General features: G+C 25.8%; 1 protein-coding gene across 1 annotated transcript in view; it reads right to left on the reverse strand.

Moving 5' to 3' along the window:
- LOC147809933 (voltage-dependent calcium channel subunit alpha-2/delta-3-like) overlaps positions 1–19,930 on the reverse strand; it is a 27,541-nt gene continuing 7,611 nt past the window's right edge. Inside the window, exons 7-15 of the mRNA XM_087164691.1 lie at positions 12,847–12,927; positions 11,175–11,198; positions 11,027–11,098; positions 9,185–9,246; positions 7,015–7,075; positions 5,785–5,830; positions 3,911–4,066; positions 2,808–2,925; positions 1–81 (exon numbers count right to left, since the gene is read on the reverse strand). Coding sequence (XP_087020817.1) covers positions 7,063–7,075; positions 9,185–9,246; positions 11,027–11,098; positions 11,175–11,198; positions 12,847–12,927 — 252 coding nt within the window. The 3' untranslated portion in view covers positions 1–81; positions 2,808–2,925; positions 3,911–4,066; positions 5,785–5,830; positions 7,015–7,062. The remainder of the gene's footprint in view (positions 82–2,807; positions 2,926–3,910; positions 4,067–5,784; positions 5,831–7,014; positions 7,076–9,184; positions 9,247–11,026; positions 11,099–11,174; positions 11,199–12,846; positions 12,928–19,930) is intronic.

Raw genomic sequence — 19,930 nt, forward strand, 5'->3', positions numbered from 1 at the left:
GTTGATTTTACAAAGAATATTTTCTGTAAGTTCGCGAGATTTTGCTATCATTGGAAAACTATTCCAATTATACACCAATTCCTAAAAGAAACAATATATAGCTTTAAGGAGATATTACAAGCTAAAAAATTATAATGTTATGAATAAATGTTAAAATAACTTATAGTGTACTGAATAAAACAGTTTAACACATTTGATCAGCAATATATATATATATATATATATATATATATATATATATATATATATATATAACAATTGCATTCTAGAAATTAAAAATGCAATTTGAATATTTAGTAAAAATGGCAGCTCTAGACACATTAGTTACCCATAAGATTTCTTTTTGTGTGTAATGCAGATTTTTGTTAAACATTTTTAAATAAAAAAAATTACAATAATAAAAACAAATTCTGCACAAAAAAAAAAAATCAACTTTAATTTAACAAAAAATAGCTCAAAAATTATATTGATCCACCGGGGGAAAGATTAGGTAAGAAGCAATTGTCTTTAATTAAGACAAATAACCTATTAAAAATACACATAAAGCATTTAAAAAATTTAGTCAAATAATGTTTTTTTTTTCTGAAAAAATTCCCCCCAAAATTCCCCCAAATGAAATTTTTTTTTGGAAATAACAACTTTGCCATTATCTCATAAAAAATAGAAGTATATTAAATTTAGAAATATTTTCATAATACTCTTTGTTATCTTGTTTTCTCATTTATTACTAAAATAATACTAAACACTTACATTCATTGTGTAAAACATTTACAACAAAAAAATGGATAGTTTTAAATCATATATTGAATAAAAATAGGGTAATTATTTATACTTAATTCATGAATTCATTATAATAAATAATACAGATCTCAGTGAGCAATGAAGTGAACTCAGTGAACTGATGTGTCAAAATAATTACTGTTTTTTGAAATAAATTTCCCTTCAAAGTATAGAATTTCTTCTCTAGATACATCAAAAATAAATTTGAAAGCTAATTTAGATCATAGTTTAAAAAGTCTTTATTAACAAATTTCCTAACATAAATTTCTTCTCCTTCAATGTTTTAAAGTTGCAACACCCAATATTTTCTTTGTGTTTCTCATGGCCAATCATAAAAAATGAATGATATGACTAGAATAAAAATTGCAATTTAAATATTGTTTTAAAATCACTGAAGTTTGAAGTAAATATTTCCTTAATTAAAACTTATCTTTGAAAATTATTCTTACATTTAAATTATAATTATATTTTGTTAAAAAAGTCATCAACACAAAAATTGTAGTTGGGTATAAAATTAGGCAGGTGAAAAACTGAAAACTTTAGCCAAAACATCATCTTCTTCACGCATAAATAAGCACCAAATTCACAAAATACAGAATATGAAACTTCTCATTGAAAAACAAATTATGAAAACAATTTTAGAAACTAACAAGCAGTAGGTAATAAAAATTTAAAAGAAAAAACTAATTACAAAGCTTAAGAGCAAAGATTCTTTTCTTTTAAAAAAAATAAGTGATATAATTCAAAGATGATATGAAAAACTTGTGATACCTATGATATACTAACAAAACTCAAGATATACTAAAAATTTAGAAATGCAATAAATATTACTTTTAATATTTATTTATGTTTAGAAATAAAAACTTGCTATTAAACGAAATTTGAAAATATTTACAGCATTTAGATAAAGAACTTAGTTTAAAAGAAAGAATGTGTGTAAAATATTCAATTTACAAATTTTTTAACAACAATGAGCTCATTAGTAAATAACCAATTTATTTAAAAAAATTGATATCAAAAATCTTAATTTAAATAATGATAGTAGAGAATAAAGATAGTAGAACTTATAAAATGTAAACTTTTTAAAATTGTTTGATATTTCAAGAATGTAACAAAAAATAATTAAAGTTTAATTAGGCTAAACTTAAGTTTAAAAATAATGTTTGTAAACAGAAAATTATTTTAACTTAGGCAAATATACTTTCAAAGAAATTCATTATACTACACTTAATTTTAAAATATTTAATTTTCACTTTTTTCTTAAACAATCAATTTCCTTTTTAAAAACAAAATAATTTGATATTTTTTGAAAGGTACCAAATATTAAAAAAAAAATTAGATTATAACTAAAGTAATAATAAATAAGCTTTCACTAAATAAAAAAAGCTTTATCTAAATCTAATTCAATGAAATCTTAACAATTACAGTTACAATTAATAACTAACAAATTTAAATTTTGATATTTCAATTTGATTTTAACAAAAACATTAAATTTATCAAATATGGTATAATTAAAATAAAAGCTAAAAATAAACGTAAGATAATTGTTACTTTTTTTATATAAATTGACATCACATGAAAAACATATATTAAAAAATACTGAAACTGAATACAAACAGACTCATTGAATATTTTTGACTCGTAATTTAAAAGCCAATATAAAGAAATAAAGAGTTTATAACAAAAGAATATGGTTAAATGATATTTGGAAAAAATAATTAAAAAAACTGTGTCAAAGATTATATTCGTTTATTTTCAAAAACTTAATATAAAAACTAAAGTTTAATTTCTTTCAATAGTTTTCTTTTTTCAAAAAATGAAGTAGAAATAACAAGAGAAATAGTTCACACTACTTCTTGTATATACAAATAATTACTTACAATTATTTATTTTTTATTAATTATTTTGATTTATTATTAAATTATAAATACAAATATCAGGTGTATCAGATATTAATATCATCATGTGTATCAGATATTGGTTTTGGATTTACCAATTAAAAAAATGTTTTAAGTCATTAAACTTACCAATGCTGGAACAATCAGACGACCTTTCTGGAACACAAACTTGACAGATTTTCATACTACATACTTTTCTAAAGGTATAGATTTACCAGCTAATCGTTGTTTTAAGCTTGGAACTTTCCTAAAACAGCACATAAAATAAACTGCTTAATATTTTTAAAATTCAAGAGTAATAATTTGAATGCTACGTTGCAGAAAAAAAGAGCTAAAGTTCCAAAATGAGATAAAATTATATTACTTTAAAAACTTATGATCATTAAAAAGTTTTCCGTAATGATATTTAAATATAGACTTGTTTTATAAGCAAGACCTTTAATGGAAATTTAGAATGGCAATTAACAAAAGCAATTATTTTTGTAACTGCCTAAATAATTGCTTCATAATACATATTTCAGTTGTTAAACAATAGCCCTAACCAACTTAAATAATAGTGTTTTTAAATTTTACTATCAATTATAAATTGTTGAGGACCACATAATCAATGATGAACTAGTAAGGGTGTGACGAAATAAACAACATTGCAAGTACATAAAATATACACAATAGTTGTAATTTACTTTTCCTCAAACTTCTTTTATTTATAACACAGCTACAAAGGTATAATTGGAAGGCATATCACCCTGGTAATTTATGAACATAAAAAACAAACAGAAAAGAATTGAATTCTAAAAATATTTTAATGTTTTTTTCAGTTTAAATTTTTAAAATGCGTTAAGTCATTATTTGAAATTTTAACAAGCAATATTTGAGAACAAAAATTGTTTTTTAAATAAAAAAAAGATCATCAGAATCATGCTTCTCTAAATTACTTATGTCATTAAGAGTGTCCTAAGAACCTGGTTCTATAATCAGAAAACATTTTTAATCATTTTAACATTTTAATCATTTTAACATTTTTAATTACGTTTGTATAGTTAGAAAATTTTTCGTAATTTTTTAATTCCTTAAAAAAACAAAGATTAAGTTGTTTCAAAGAAATTTAAAAATATTATTCATTTATTATATAAAGATATTTAAAAAACTATGTAAGATGCAAGAATTCTAAATAGATTACATTTACAGATAAAGACAAGAATTTCTATAATCATTACTAAAATAAATCTTACTCCATCATTTCTGAAATAGCACCTTGTAATTCTGTATTTCCTCCTTCCACCATCATAAAGAAAATTGAAGCATGAACATAAGTATAAACCGCCGGAGACCACTCTAATCTCAATATATCAGAGCATTTTGCTGCTTCTTTCCAATCACATTTAAAGCTAATCAAAATATAATAAAGTTTGTCATATAAACAATGTATGTTCACAATTATAAAAGCAAGAAGGTAATTAATTCTTAATAATACTAGTGGCACCCTAGCAATTCCCAATAAAAAAGATAATGAAATTTTTTACACTCTTGCTGAACATTAATAGACAGTTGATATGTGCCAATGACCTAGATACCCAAAATGTAATTTTCAAAACAAGATGATAAATACTAACTATTTCAGATAATTTATCATCTATAATTATGTGAATAATAATAAGCATACTAATTAATTAAAAAATCTCAACTTCTAAAAGCAAGGAATACAAATATTAATAAAAATGATATAATGAAAAAATAATCATTAAAAGTAACATATTGTAAAGTAACATAACATATAACATATTAAAAGTGCATATTATTAAAAGTAACAACTAAAAGGAGAGTTATTTTAATAGGACATAATTATTTTTCACATCAGTAACTAAGAGTTGATAGAAAATAAAAGAAAAACTCGATATATCAGCAAAGCTGTCACTTATGTTTTTGCTTGTCTTCAACTTTGAGATAAAAGACTAAATTAAAACTTTGTTTTTTCATATTCCCAATTTTAGGCAAGAAGGAAAAATAGCTGATAGTAAAAATATGATTATTGATATAATCATTTGCTTGGGATTTTTCCTTAGTTCATGTTATCCTCTAAAATGTAGTGCACTTAAGAATTCTAAATTATATAGATTTAATGTTGCAGTATCAATTTATGCAAAGTAACAGAATTGCTCAAATTTGGAAGAATGGGTTATATGTTTAATATTTTAGATTGCATCAAAAGAACAGTAAATAACAGTAAATAGCCAATTTTTCAAAGTCTTTGCCAAATGCAAATCTTAAATTTTCATGATTCATTTTTCTTTTCTCACAGAAAATTATTTTACGATAATTTGTTATAAGCTTATATTATTTGGACCCAATTCTAATTGGTTATGTTGCGCATCCCCAAAAATTACCACAATTGAATAAAAATATTGATTTGCTTAGAAAAATTCATTTTGAGGATCGAGTTAAATATAAATTTTTCTTTCCAGTGGAAAAATAATTTGGCAAAACACAATTTAATTCATCAAATTCACGATTTTATCGCATTTGGCAAGGTGGCAAATACTTAGCACAGGCCCTGCATGGGTTGAAGAGCAATGGTGAGCAGGGTATGCAAACCCCTTGTTAATTAATAAAAACTTTTGCAAAGTATAGAGCTGTGCATTAGCTACCTATCACCCTTTTAGTTTTTTAAATTTAACTAAAACACTTTAGCCTAAAAGTTGATTGGTTAAAACTATTGAATTAAAACATTATTAAAAATGAAAATTGTTCAATAAAACACGAATAAAAATGAAATAGTTAGAGCTCAGTCTATTGTAATTTTCAAAGAAATTAAGAACATCTAATTATCAATTGAATTTTACTTCAAAATGCACAAATTTATAAACAAAGATATAGTATATGACTAAAATTAAAAATATTTTTGTATCCTTAAAAAAGATTCATGGGCAGAGATAATGCATTCATTATCAATGCATGAAGAATTTCAAAAAATATTTCTATAAATTTTAAGGGATTCATGCCTTTGGTAAGTTTATTCACAATGACTTAATAAACAGAGAGAAAGTAATAATAATAAATGAATAAATAGTATTAGCATGCTAATTTTAGTTTGAATCTCGATATTTACCAATCAGGAAGGACTCGCCAGTTATCTTTACGAAAATAGTCCATCCCTAAAACAAAGAAAATAATTTATGCGAACGGTCAAACAAATTAAAAATAAAAATACGAGAATGATTTGAAATGAAAATTTTAGTTAAAAAAAGTTAAATTATGAAGACATAAAAAAGTAGAAGAATTTTACATTAGTTTTGATTTTCTAAACATAAATAAATATAAAACATGAAGAAAAGGAGTATAAAAAATTTAGCACCTTTTCTTTACTTATGGAAAGCTAGTTTAAACTAGTCAATGTGTTAAAATAATAGTAACTCTCCAAACATTATTTAGACAAATGATTAATCTCTATGATCAATTATAACTTTCTTTCTTCTACATGCAAGTCGAAAAAGGTTTTCTATCAGCAAGATTGTGCACATTAAAGAAATTTGAACTCATAATCCTCATAAAATAGTTAAAAAATAACAAATTAATGAAAATGCATTGTTTGTTGATAATACGAGGAAGAGTTTAAATAGAAAACAAATGTCAAAAGTAGAAAATAACAGATAGTGAACTATTAAAAAAGGAAATTATTGTGACAATCTAATAGGTATTCAGCAAATAACAAATGAAATCTTATTAGGTCATGCTAAGTATAATAGAATATTAAATATTAAGTTTTAACTTTTGAGAGAGAACAACTAATCAAAAAATGAATTATTTATGTTAATCATACTTTTTATCCAAGGAAGCTCATGTTGCGTGAGTTTTAAATTTTTTCAATTATGCTAATATTTTATAATTTTGATCCTAATTCAACAGAGATAGATACATAAATTTGAAGTAATATCCTGTATGTAAAAATTGCTGATGCATTGGTCATTATAAATACACATGTTTTTCCATAACTAAAAGTAGCACAAAAATAATAAAAAGGTTAAAGTATAAAGCTGTTTCTATCAATACCATAAATACTGCTCTTAGTGCATGGACAGAAAATCACATTCATCACAGCAAACATGAAATTTATTAACAGCAGCAAATTACCTAAATGCTTATAAACTATGTCTCGATTTTTGCTTCTTATATGCATATGGGTTTATGTTTAAATAGAATCCTAAAACACATGCTAAAATTGAATTAATATCTAAATATTTTATAATCAAAATGTTTTTATCCCTAAAATCTAAATGCTTTCAAAAATTGAAAAATTACATAGTAAAATATAATTTTGGTGACAAAAAGTAACACTTACAATTTTTTCACTTCAACTTTTCCGATTACTCTATAATGGCCATAAAGTTCAGGCAAAGAATCTATAAGATACAATAAAATAACACTTTGATAAGTAATAACAGTAATATAGAAAACTTCAGCATGAAATAAACAGATGGTAACTAAATAGAAGTTAAGAATTCAAAACAAATTTTTCTACTTTGTTTTTTCCATTCGGCAATAGAATTTTTCATATTTATTTTAAATAACTTTCATGGACAACTAGCATTTTGTTATTATCTTTCAAAATTGCTAATACCAATAATGATTTTTTTTCTTTTTTTCCAGAAATAAAGTAATGTAGAAAATCAAAATTTTTGGGTGCTCAAATATCACGAATAAACATCTATCCTGCATATTCCAGGAAGTTAAGCTTTAACTCTCAGTTAAAATTATAGAATTAGAAAATTTTTATTTCTATATCTTTACATAATTATTTGAACAAACCCTTGTAGACAAAATTCCATACTTCTATGAGAGAGAATGATGAAATTTGAAGAATAAAAGTTGATAAAATGTTATGCTATGATAAAATGTATGATAAATGTTACAATAAAATGCTGTTAGTTTTAAGGACTGGAATTTGAAAAAGAAAAATATCCATATTTATTTTGATAATATTGGCAAAAATCTTGGGTCCTAAATGATTTATTTTCTTAGGGACAGCAGAGAAAGAGAACACTTCAGGACCTGCTAAATGTTGTGCCTAAGACCTTACAAAGTCTAGAGATATTCTGAAATTGAATGTGATAAAACTTTTCATTACAGTAAATGAGTAAAAAAATTGTGAAGTGTACATTGAATGGAACTTTTAGTATAGATATAGGGGTATCAGATATAGTAAAAGACTCTGCCTCCTGTTTTCTAACACTCATCAATCGCTAGGAAAAGGACTCATAACAGAAATTTTTTTTTTGCTTTGGCTTCGCTAAGGCTCCAACAATTTTAATATATATTTATATGTGATTTTTAATTTCAGATTTGAAACTTTTATTACAAAGAGAAACAAAATAAGCAAATAAATAAAAAATAACGTAATCATCAGCTCACACTTAAAATATAAATTTAATATAATTCCCAGTTCAGATAGTTGTTCATTCTTAAGAAAATAATTGAATCTAATAAACTTTCATTTAGAACTGATCTTAAATCATTAAATTACAAGAATAGCTTTTCTACCACAACTTGGGTAACAGACAATGTAGTTACAATGCAGCAGGCCTCTTGAATGTTTGTAGGACACGATGAAATTTCTGAAACATTGATGCATGAGTATGATAGAGCTGTCACTGCTTTGATTCTAACAAAAAGGAGCAGTAGCAAGGAAGCCACTGTTGGCTATAAAATCCCAAGACAGGGGGCCGCATCATAAAAAACATCACACTAGGATCGACCAGTGGTCAATTCCCACTTCCATGTTGAGACTATCCCTGCATGTGTGGAGATGAAGGAGAATAGATTCGTTCAAAGGGAACTTACTTTATTTAAAAACAATTCTCTCAAATTTTATAATTATTTTGGAAGAGACACTGGAATGTTCACAAATTCCATTGTGACAGAGGGAACCTCAGATGAAGCATCTGCTCCCCTCTACGCACGCTCTATAATAAATCTATTTCTTATTATATGTAAAAGTGATTAACTTATCCAAATGAATTAGGCTGCATAAATTTAAGTCTAAGCTAAATCTTACTTCGAGCACGATCGACAATGGAATAGGCGTCGATCCAGGTATTTGAGCTTGTTAAGGTTTACCTTTACAGTTAAATGGTAGGTACTAGGCACAATGGGAAAAGTAATTTAAGAAAATTAGGCAGTGGCCAGAAGGTTGAAACGGGGTGGTGTGATAGCATTAGCACAATGGGGGAAATTTAGGGCTACAGCTCAAAGGAAAATAAAGCTTAGGAGTGATCTGGCTCCAGCTCTCTATCCAGGAGAATTGCTTCGCCATTCTACACTATTTCTTATACTATAATCATGATTACCATAAAATACTTTTGAAGAAAATATCATAAAGGGAAGCATGCTAACTTTACTATAGAAGAGTTTAAAGGAAAATAAACAATAATAAAATATGAGAAACATAACAACATAGAAACTAGACAATAACTATTTCTGGAGACAATATGAAGGAAGACTCAAACACTTACGAAAAAGGAGTGTCATCAATAGGTCCATAGTAGTAAGAATTATTCCGAGTAACAATTCTTTTCTGCTCCAGATAAAAAAAAGAACATTAAAATAAGTAACAAAGTAAAAAACCCAAGGAAACAGCAAAATTATTTGTATAATAAACAAAAGCAGTAATAAAGGTAAGAAAAATTCCTAAAAATGAATTATATTAAAATCTTAATCGATTGCTAAATAGCAAGATAATTCTAAGATCATATTAGATCACTTCATTATCACAAATTAAAAGAATGCAAAAATTTAATTTATGAAATCTATTGGGAAAAATAATACATTATTTGTTATCATTATCATCTTTATAAATTTTTTTTTAATAATTAAATATGGTTATGAATAATATTTTAATAAAAAAATTCATGTTCACAAAAAATTGTAATTTACTTTAATTTTTTTTCTCCAGCAAGTAAATCTGTGACAGAATAAAATGTAAACAGTTTCTTAGAAATTGCTAAGCAACTAGAAAACTTTAGTTTCGTTTAGATGAGGCGAATTGCAAATAACATTACTTGCATGCATTACAGACGAGACAGGCTCAACCAAACCCCGATACCAGCATTATAACAAAACAAAAAAAAGCTTTCAGAAACTAATGGAGAACTTCCTATAAAATTTAAATATATTTTTTTTCTACCCTCAAAAAAAAAAAAAAAAAAACATACAAGAATCTGTTTAGTTAAGTTATTTGGTATAAAATATATGCAAAGAGCATTAAGAATTTAGAAATTTTTAATATCATGGCCTGAAAATATTTAATTTTAAATAATGTATTCTAGATGTCAGTAAATATTGGCCTTATAAATAGCTTTTAAAAAATTCTCAGCGTTTTTACTTATCAAATCTTTTGCTCAAATCAAAAGATTTTGGGATTACTCTCAAAAAGTGAGTTTGAGCTCACTAGTTTGAGTTGAGCTAATTTCAAATACACTTGGACTGGCTACATTTTCCCCATAAGAAGTTTTAGTTAATGACATCATCATCATTGGCACGACAGCCCAGGGTGGGACATAGTCTTCTCTAGAAGATTTCTCCGTGTCATTTTTCTTGTCACCAGATCTTACTAGTTCAAAATGCTGATTATTTTAAAATCCCAATGATTGAGTCATTCAAGTTTTGGATGTCCTCTAGCTTTACTAACAACTGGTTTGTGTAAGAATATCTTATGAGTTGGACTAGTTGTATCTAAACAAATGTGCCTAACAAATCTCATTGTTCAAATTTTATTATATCTATGTCCTCATAAATTATGAAAATTTCTGTAGAAAGTGCCCTCTTTGACTTTGCCAAAAATGGTTTGCAAGATGTTTTTTTTCCACAGATGGTTAACATAAGCTTCTTTCTTCGGGAGAGTCTAAGTTTCAGATGTATAGATAAGGATTGGGCATCTAATAGTTTTGCACAGGAGTAGTTTTGTATGTCTCTTTACGCATACTGATCTAAGGCCATTTAAACATTTTTAAAGTATTGTTTTAACTTCTATTGCTTTATAAAACATAACATTGCTGCATAAAACATTAAGGTGAAATACTACACAAGGGTATCTCAAATTCCTTCCAGTCTTAAGTCATTGTTAAAAGGAAAAGGGTAACTAACAAAAAGGGTTTCTCTGAAATTAAATAAATTCCATTTTTCTGAGGAAACAATTTGAGCAGACCAACAAAAACTGGGGAAAATGTCGAAACTAAGTGAATACAACACTAAAAAAAATTGAGTGACATAAAAAAAAGTTGCAAAACTTCTCTGGTTACTTGATGTCATAAAAAATTTCAAATTTTATTGACAATTAATTAAGGAGAACTACTTACAAAGCCTTCAATTGGAATTTTTACAGCCATTTCCCCCCAACCTATTCTTCTGTCAACCATGTTTTTTCTTATCTGAAACAACATAAAAAGTTCATTAGTAACGGAAACCAGTTTTAAAAGTAATTTTAAAATAAAATTTCATACTTACTATTAGCAACTGATCTTCAAATTCCTTGGAACAGACATAAAAAATACAAGTTGCAGTTAAAAAGAAAAATAAACAATTGATTATGAACACATACAAAAAGCAATAAATTTGCAAGCATTACAAATTAATAACTGTCAAATCTATCATAAGGATTAGATTACTTCAATGAAAATTCCATGCAAACAAAATGTAATAAATTAAAATATTCAGGGTTTATAGGAAATGTAATAATTTTGATGCTATGTCCATAATTACACACATTCTCACATAAAAGTGTTTTATTATGTTCATGGAAATAGAATTTCCAACCTCTGCTGAATTTTATAAGTTTAAATTACCAGATCAGTCAGGAAATTTTCCAGAACATTTATGCACTGTTGTACACCCTTGGTAAAAATAATGCCATTAATAAAATATTCGATAATGAGTTTTTTTTTAAAGTTATAGCAGTTTGAGCACACAGTTTTCTGACACAATTTATAGTAAACGGAAACTGTTTCCAGAGATAAATATACCATTTATTAAATTATATATTAAACTACATAGTATTAAATATACACACACCATCTAATAAAGAAAATCGATGTGTATACAGCACCTAACTCTCAGCAGTTAGATTATTGAGGAAAAATACTACCAGTGTTAGTTGAATTATGGATTAAAGTCTCCCATTTCTTCTACAAGCAATGCAAAACAAGATTTTCAAACAAAAAGTCTTTAATGAAGGAGTAGTGGTGAGTTTCAAGTCAATATTTCAAAATAGCAAGTTTGATAGTGAAGAATAACTTTAGATGTAACATGAAAATAAAATTTTTTGTCCTTTTTCATTAATTTTTACAGAATTACACAAGTTAAAAATGTACAGAAATATAAGTCACAATTATGGGCCAGCACTGGATACAAGGCGACTAAATACAACAAATGGTGAATAAAAAATTGCCTGTCAGTTGCAACCGAATTGGCACTTTTTCGTCCAAAATGCACCCGCGTGCATTAGCAAGCAGGTTATTATTATTTTTTTTTTTAACAAACATAGAATTATTCTGAATATTTTTTTATATTCTAAAAATTACTTTATTGCAGCCTTATTTTTTAAATTTTTTCTTCATTTTAGATATGAACACTGCAGCGTTTACCATATTTTGGGAAATGACTTAAATTATTAATAACAACACCTTTTTTAAATTGCTTAAAATTTTCATTTTTTGAAAAAACATAAACATGTTTAAAAAAATGGCTACGGTTGAAAATCCATTGGCTAGTATCAAATTTTCTTAATTTTTTCCAATAACTCACAGCATTATTGCGTCTTCACTCGGAAATTTTTATGGGTTTTTATAAATTCCTAAATACAAGTCAAATTAAAGTTGCAAACCAGAAAATAATTTTAACAAAGAAGATCAGACTGAATATGGAGTTTAATAATACAAGACAAAACACTGCGGCAAATTTAAGCAATTAAACTAAGACTGTCAAAAAAAAAAAAAAAAAAGAAAAAAAAAGAGAAAGACTACTGATGTATTTCAAAACAGAGGGAGTAATTTATATAAAGCTACTTAAAACTATAACTTTGTTTTGACAAAAAATAATCATATGAGTTGGCTATGTTAATAAGATTGAAATTTTCTAGGATATTAACACAGAGAACAAAAAATAGGAAAGAATAACTTACATACAAACCGGAATTTGTGTCAACTAATTCAACTTCTGTTAGGTCGACATTTCTGTATCCTGGCTTAAGTAACTCTTGAAACTATAAGAAAATATTTCATATCATCCCAGAATAGTACAAAAGATTGCATTTCAATCCAATGCTTCAATTAAAAAAAATTATTAAGGTCTTGGCATACTAAAACTGTACTAATGAACCAATTACATTTTTAAGGCAATTAATTTCTCAATTACTTCATTAGAAAAAAATTGTTTACATTACTTTCTTTAGTAAAATTATTTTTATACAAAGTTCTATCTGAAATACAGTAAACATAATATGCACTGCAATAAAATCTACATATTGCATTGCAATGTATTTTACTTAATTTTTTTTCTTCAAAACTGCTAAAATAATGGTTATTAAGATGCTTCTCGTACAATGGACGCTTAATTATTTTGTTTTACGTAGATTTTACTTTGGATAAACGAGAGCTCGACGTGTAGGTGTGTAAAATGTTTTTGACTTCTTAATTAGTTCCAGAGATATGGTGAAATATTCAAAACGTCAAATTAATATTAAGGGACCAAATTCTAAATCACATTCCTTTCTTAATCATTGAAACCATTTTTCAAGATTTCAGCTTTCCCCATATTTTGAGTGCCAAGAATTCCAACGAGCTGTAAAAAGTTATGGTTTAATCAAAGAAAGTATATTTTTGTGTGTTTGATTTAAATTTTAAGGAAATTGACAATCATTTCAGCGTATTTAAAGTTAGTTCCTCAAATCATTAAGATTGCATTGTAGCATACCTGCCAACATTGGAGAAATAAAATAATGGAGATTTTACTAGTGACATTTTTTTAGGCTACAAGTAAAGTTTTGATACATCAAGCATAATGATGTAAGTCAAAATTGGAAATAATATAAGCACTTACATTTAACGAAGTAAAAAATAAGTAAATAAATCTTAATCTAAAGAAGATCTTTTTAAATCATGATTTATAATTACTTAAACTATTAACACTCAACATACTGCATTACTGGCAATAGCACCATCTGTTGAGGACTAAGAAGTATTTTTGACATCAGAGGATATTTTATCGCCATTTTTTCAACAAAAAAAATTTCTTCAACATATATGGAGAAACTTGGATATGGAAAACTATATGGGTAAAAAGGAGATAGTCATAAAATACAGGAGCCTTCGTTAAAAAACAGGAGACTTGGCAGGCATGTTGTAGTACACGAAACTCAGATCAAAAGTTATTAAAGCGTTCCATTTTCTTATTTTGCTACCGTATATCATATGTTTTGCTATGAGCATATCTAATTCCAGAATAATAATAAAAAAAAAAAGACTACTAAAAGGAATTAATATAGATAACATATATGCAAGTTCGAATCTATATTGTCAAATCTCAAAAAAAGTAAAAATTGGTCGGAAAATAAATCATAAAAACAATAAATAGGAAATATAAAGCTAATCTATAAGAGACAAAAGTTTTTTTCTCCTTCAAAAATTTTAACTCTCATTCCTATTTAGATTAGTGCCTATAATATAATAATTATTACAGTGCCTAATATGAGGAGGAAATACGGGCTGTGCTCTGTCCATCCTAGGATTTTCTAACCTGAAGGTGTGGTAGAGGGTCATAACAATAGATATGATCCATCAATGTGTCAAAGGGGAAAATGTATTGTTATGAATAGATCTTTGAAGTGGGGACTCTTGAATTTTAATAAATGTCCATCGCCAAGCATTTGGCGAATGAAACATCTCTTTAGCAACCCCTAAAGATTATACCACCACGTGTTGTCAATATAGTATTTTTAGCAATCAAGATGGATATATTTTTTCAAAATTTGGAGAAAAAAAATTCCTGAAGCATGAAAAGTACCTCTATTATTTTCATAGGGAGTTGAAAAACAAGACAGCTTGGTCTTGAATCAGAAAAGAAAACAGGCGTAGAGCATAAAACAGCAATTTTTTGTTAATTACTTGATGGTTCATTACACTATCACTTCGTTTAACAAGTCCTATACATCTATCTGAATCATTTTAGTTTTGTTTCTTCCTAAGAATCGATTAAAAAAAAGATTTTGTTTTTAAAATTCTCGTTACTCTTTTCAGCACAATTTTGTTAAGATTTAATTTTATTTGTTAAAAATTTATAAATATAACTTTCTATCATATAACTATTAAAATTACTAAATGTTTAAATTTGTTGTTAAAATGTTTAAATTTGTTGTTAAATGTGAAATTGAACCGTTTATATTTTAAAACGTTTCGATACAAATATTAACTTTTAACAGCATCAAATCATTGTTTTATTAAAATATTTCAGTTTTTGTACCTTTTGACATGAAATCAAGTGTTAGTACTCGCGTCCAAAATGAAAATTTCGAGAAAAAGAAAAAAATGGATATAATTTTAAATTAAATAAAAATAAAATTTATACCTTTCAGAGGTTTTATAAACCTATAATAAGTAATGAAAAATTACAAGTTTTTTAACCCCCTATGCCAGATGCCAGAAAATCAAGCAATAAGCTTGGAACTTGTACCAATTACTTCAGTTGTTGTTTTAGTAGCTGCATAACATTTCGTAAACCTAGCGTAAATATTATTCGAGATATGATGGTTTTTTTATTGAAAAAAAGCTAATTATTTGTTTTATGGTTTTTTGTTATAACTTTAAAAATATTCAATGGAATTAAACAAACTTTTTGTTGCAATTTAAAATTGATTACAAATGTATTAAAAAAAATAGCAAAAAACCGCGCAAGATATGAGCATTTCAAGTAGTTCTTTTATGCTGCGCATGCGCTAAAAAGGAATTAAAAAAAACATGATCTGATTTTATAAATTCAAAAAGTTTCATGCAGTTCAGGCCTTGTAGTCCATCAAAGAAAAAAAGATCACGTCATTTTTTTTTTAAACAGTCTACATACACCATACTATTTTTAAAATTAACTAAGATAAAACACAGTTAATAAGATTAATATTTTAAAAATATAAATTCGATCAAATTTTTGGGAACAATAATTTACTAGACTTTTAATATTAGTTAATTTTTTAAACTACTCAATTTTATACAATATGACTTTGTTTAAATTTGACAGTAAAATATTGTGTTTTAAAAACGTTATCAGTGTACAGAATTACATAGAAAAAAATATAATTGTAATTAATTAGTAAACATGATTGTTGTAGAATATTTCATTATAAAACAATATTGATGTAATTTTAATTTTCAGGAAAGATAAATTACCACTGCAAAAAAGAGAGATTGTTTACTTTTTATATTAAGAATACATTTGAACAAGATAAATAATCAGTGGTGTGCCAACTTTTTTTTGACTGGGGGGGGGGTGCCAAGTCCCGCCCGATTGTCCGATTTAATATTTTCAAATTAGTTGTGTAGTTGTATATATTGTTACGATTAAATATATCTGTTTCATAGTTTTCACATTATAATTAGAGAAATAATTAAGTATTATACATTTTTTATGTGCATAACATCAATTTTCTCGTGAACAAGTTTTATAATAATTGAGTGTGCACAAGTAGTTACAGAGTTATACTTAAAAGCTAATAAAGCGTACAAATAATCTTAGGAGAATCCAAAATGTGTCATTTTTCAAACTATGAAACTATTATTTGAAGTGGAAAAAAGTCGTTCAAAATTTATATAAGCTAATTTCCAAGCCCAAGCAAAAATATTCTTTGCCGCTCATTCGCTTAAAATTAATAAATAAAAACTAGAGAATAAACTAACTTAAGTTTTTAATTTAATAACATAGCTATAATAAACAATTTTGCAGGCGTTACTTGATGTGAATAAAAGCTCTAAACCTAGAGTATATAATACTTTTCGTATAAATGCTATGTTTATAAAATGAAAGCAAAGCGAAACACCCTACACAACTTTGATTTTAGTAATTGAAATTTCATTACGTTTCAATTTTAATGGTTTGAAAGTAATATGTTGACTGTTGTTAATATGTTGAAAAAAATTGTACACACAGTTATAAGACTCGTTTATACAAAGAAAATTTAATAGAAAATATAATTTTGTAAGAATAAATATAATTACTTAATTTTAATTAATAATAGTCACAAATGTATAGAAGAGTAAAATATGCAAGTATTCATCTTATTTTAAACTATATTATTAAATGAAGAAAAAAAAAACACTTACGCAAAATCGGCGAAGTAGTTTGGGAATATTTCCAAAGCCCGATATATTTGAAATTTCTGTCCTCAGTAACAATTCAGACGCTTTTGTTCAAATTTTTTTACTTGAAATTACATCATTTAAAATGACATGAAATTTTTTATACTTTACAGTACAAAACTTTTCCCAGCATAAATTAAATAATAAATAATAATGACTTATCTATAATAGTATGCTTTGCATGAAATTTTTGGAGATAGAGTTTTACAATTTGTGGAATTTTTTATCAGCCTAAATAGTTCCAGATACACCGAAAAATGAAAAAAAAAAGAGAAAATGAAAATAAAAGGACTAGAACTTTGACTAAACAATTGGAACAATGTTTTTGACATGACGATCACTTCAACATTATGATAGTAGTATATTGTGATATTTTAAGGATTAAAAATCCAAATTCGTTAACACTAAAAATGTTTATTCAGAGTAAGTATATTTTTGTGCTTGAGGTCTTTCTTAATTTAATGTTATAAAATTTCTAATTTAAAATATCGCTTGTTCTTCTTTGCCCAGGGACTTCTTTTTTCTCTTTCAGTCAGAATCTTAAAATAAATTATAATTTTTTATGTATACTTTTATAATTAATATCATTTTCGCATATTTTTAGCTTTCAGAAATTATTTTTAAGAAATAACTTTTTTTTTCGTACATACATTTTAAAATTCTAAAAAATTTATTAAAATAAATTTTTGATTGACTAAATAATATAGTTTTATCATTTTACTTAAACTAAACAAAAACAAATTAATTATAGAACTTTTAAAATTGGATATGATGAATTTGAAAACTGATGATAAAGCAACATGCCTCATTCGTTATTTACGTTAATTAAATAATAAAAACAACAATCTTAAAGCCAAAAGAATTCTATTGGTATTGTCTTTCAAAGAAAAAAAATATTAAAAGTAGCTATTTAGAATATAGGTCATCAAATAAAACCAAAATATTTTGATTCAGATTATTATTATTATTATCCGGTATATAGAACGACAGGTATGATGGAATTAAGTGAGACACTGAAAATTGCATTTCGTAGGTTTTATAGCATCAAAAAATGGATTTAATATAAAACTAAGACTTTGATGAAAATATTGCTCTGTCTATATATAATTTGGCTACAAGATGACATATGATATAAAATGATATATCAAAATTAAAAAGAAGTAATAACATTTGGTGCTGATTAAATTACTAAAGTTATTAATTATTACTATTATTTTTTAACTTAATTTTTCAGACAATTTTGGTAAATATCTGTATTGTTATATTGATTTTAAAGTTTATAATACTGACAAATATATCACTTGTGTGCAATGGAAGCATCTAACTTAAAATTAAATAAATATAGTAATCATAAAAAGTATAAAGTAGTCATAAACTTATATAAAGTAGTAATAAAACAAGTCATGAAGTGCCAATTTTATAAAACTTCTTAAATCTGGTTAATACATTGTTAAAAAAAATGAAATAACTTATTGGTTTCAGATCGAAAGTTTTCAGCACGTGATATAGGAATTGGATTTTTATGCATCAAATGTGCTCGCCTTCTAAAAAAGTCACTATTAAAAAAAATATTCACAGTTATATCTTTAACGTCGAGGTAAAAATAAAGTTGCGTTACTCTAGTGTGTACAGGGTCCTAAAATATGACAATATTTAAAAAAAGATTCAATTTGGAATATTTTGCCTATTGAAACTTCTGATCAGAATGACATGTAAATATATGTATTCACAACGTCATGCAATTATATATGACTAAACAATCATGACACGTGATTATTTTTTTTAATTGAAATTCCGAAGCAAATATCATATCAAGGAAAAAAGCATAAAATTTTTTTCCGAAATAAAAAACTCTTTTTAATGGCTTGTCTTGACATTAAATATTATTTTCTTGACAGTAAATTTTATTTGCTTCGAATTTTTAAAGTGAAAAATAAAATGGGGGGAAATTTTTAAAGTAAAAAAATGGGGAAAAATAAATAAAATTTAAGCAGCTTTATGTATAGTAATTTTCTCATCTTGTTGCAGTTTAATTTATCTAGATTTATATCGAAATTGTCATTTTTTAAACGGAAATTAAAATATTCAATTGATAAAGAGAAATATTCACATGATTAAGAAATGATAAATTACAATAGTTTTGATCGGATTAATTTTTTATCCTCTATCAACAGCATTTATAACTTCAACATTAAAATTTTTAAAAATTAATTCTTTAAATTCAAAAAAATTATTCATGAAAACTTTCGCAAAGTTAATTAGCAGAATTCGACCATCCTATAAAATTAATAATTAATCATATTAGAAATGTATAAAGAAAATTTTTAATTGTCAAAATAATTCTTACATTGCAGTTCGAAATTTTAAAAAAAACACACACTTTAAGAAATATTTTTTATGTACAGATATTTTGACTGGTATTTGTTTTTATTCGGCATCGCCATTTTTTTCGCATGTTCTTAGCTGCAAAATTTTTGTAACTACAAATCATTGAAGATGACTACTTTACAAGTGATTCATAAGAAGGCGGCCATCAGTTTCATCCATCTACATTTGGCTTTATTTCGCTATTCTGGCGCACACGCTTAAAATTTTAATGCGGCAGTCGATCTTGAGCTGATAGGAGGGTAGTTAATCGAAGGCAGGTGGTGTGAGATAATTATGGGGTTAAACCCAGGTAGGAACTTCTGAGGATGGATAGAGCTGTACAGTTTGCTTAATGCGTAAAATAATAAAGAACAAAGAAAGGAGAGAATAGTAATTTGAAGGATGTTGAAAAGTGCTATATTTACAAAATTTGAAATCAATAAATTGATGATTGAGAAATGATTCGAGTTGTTTAAGATATGAATGAAAAATTCTGTG

The sequence above is a fragment of the Parasteatoda tepidariorum genome, chromosome 5, assembly GCF_982258835.1.
Source record: "Parasteatoda tepidariorum strain Cologne lab strain chromosome 5, Ptep-v5.0, whole genome shotgun sequence".
Classification (NCBI taxonomy): domain Eukaryota; kingdom Metazoa; phylum Arthropoda; class Arachnida; order Araneae; family Theridiidae; genus Parasteatoda; species Parasteatoda tepidariorum.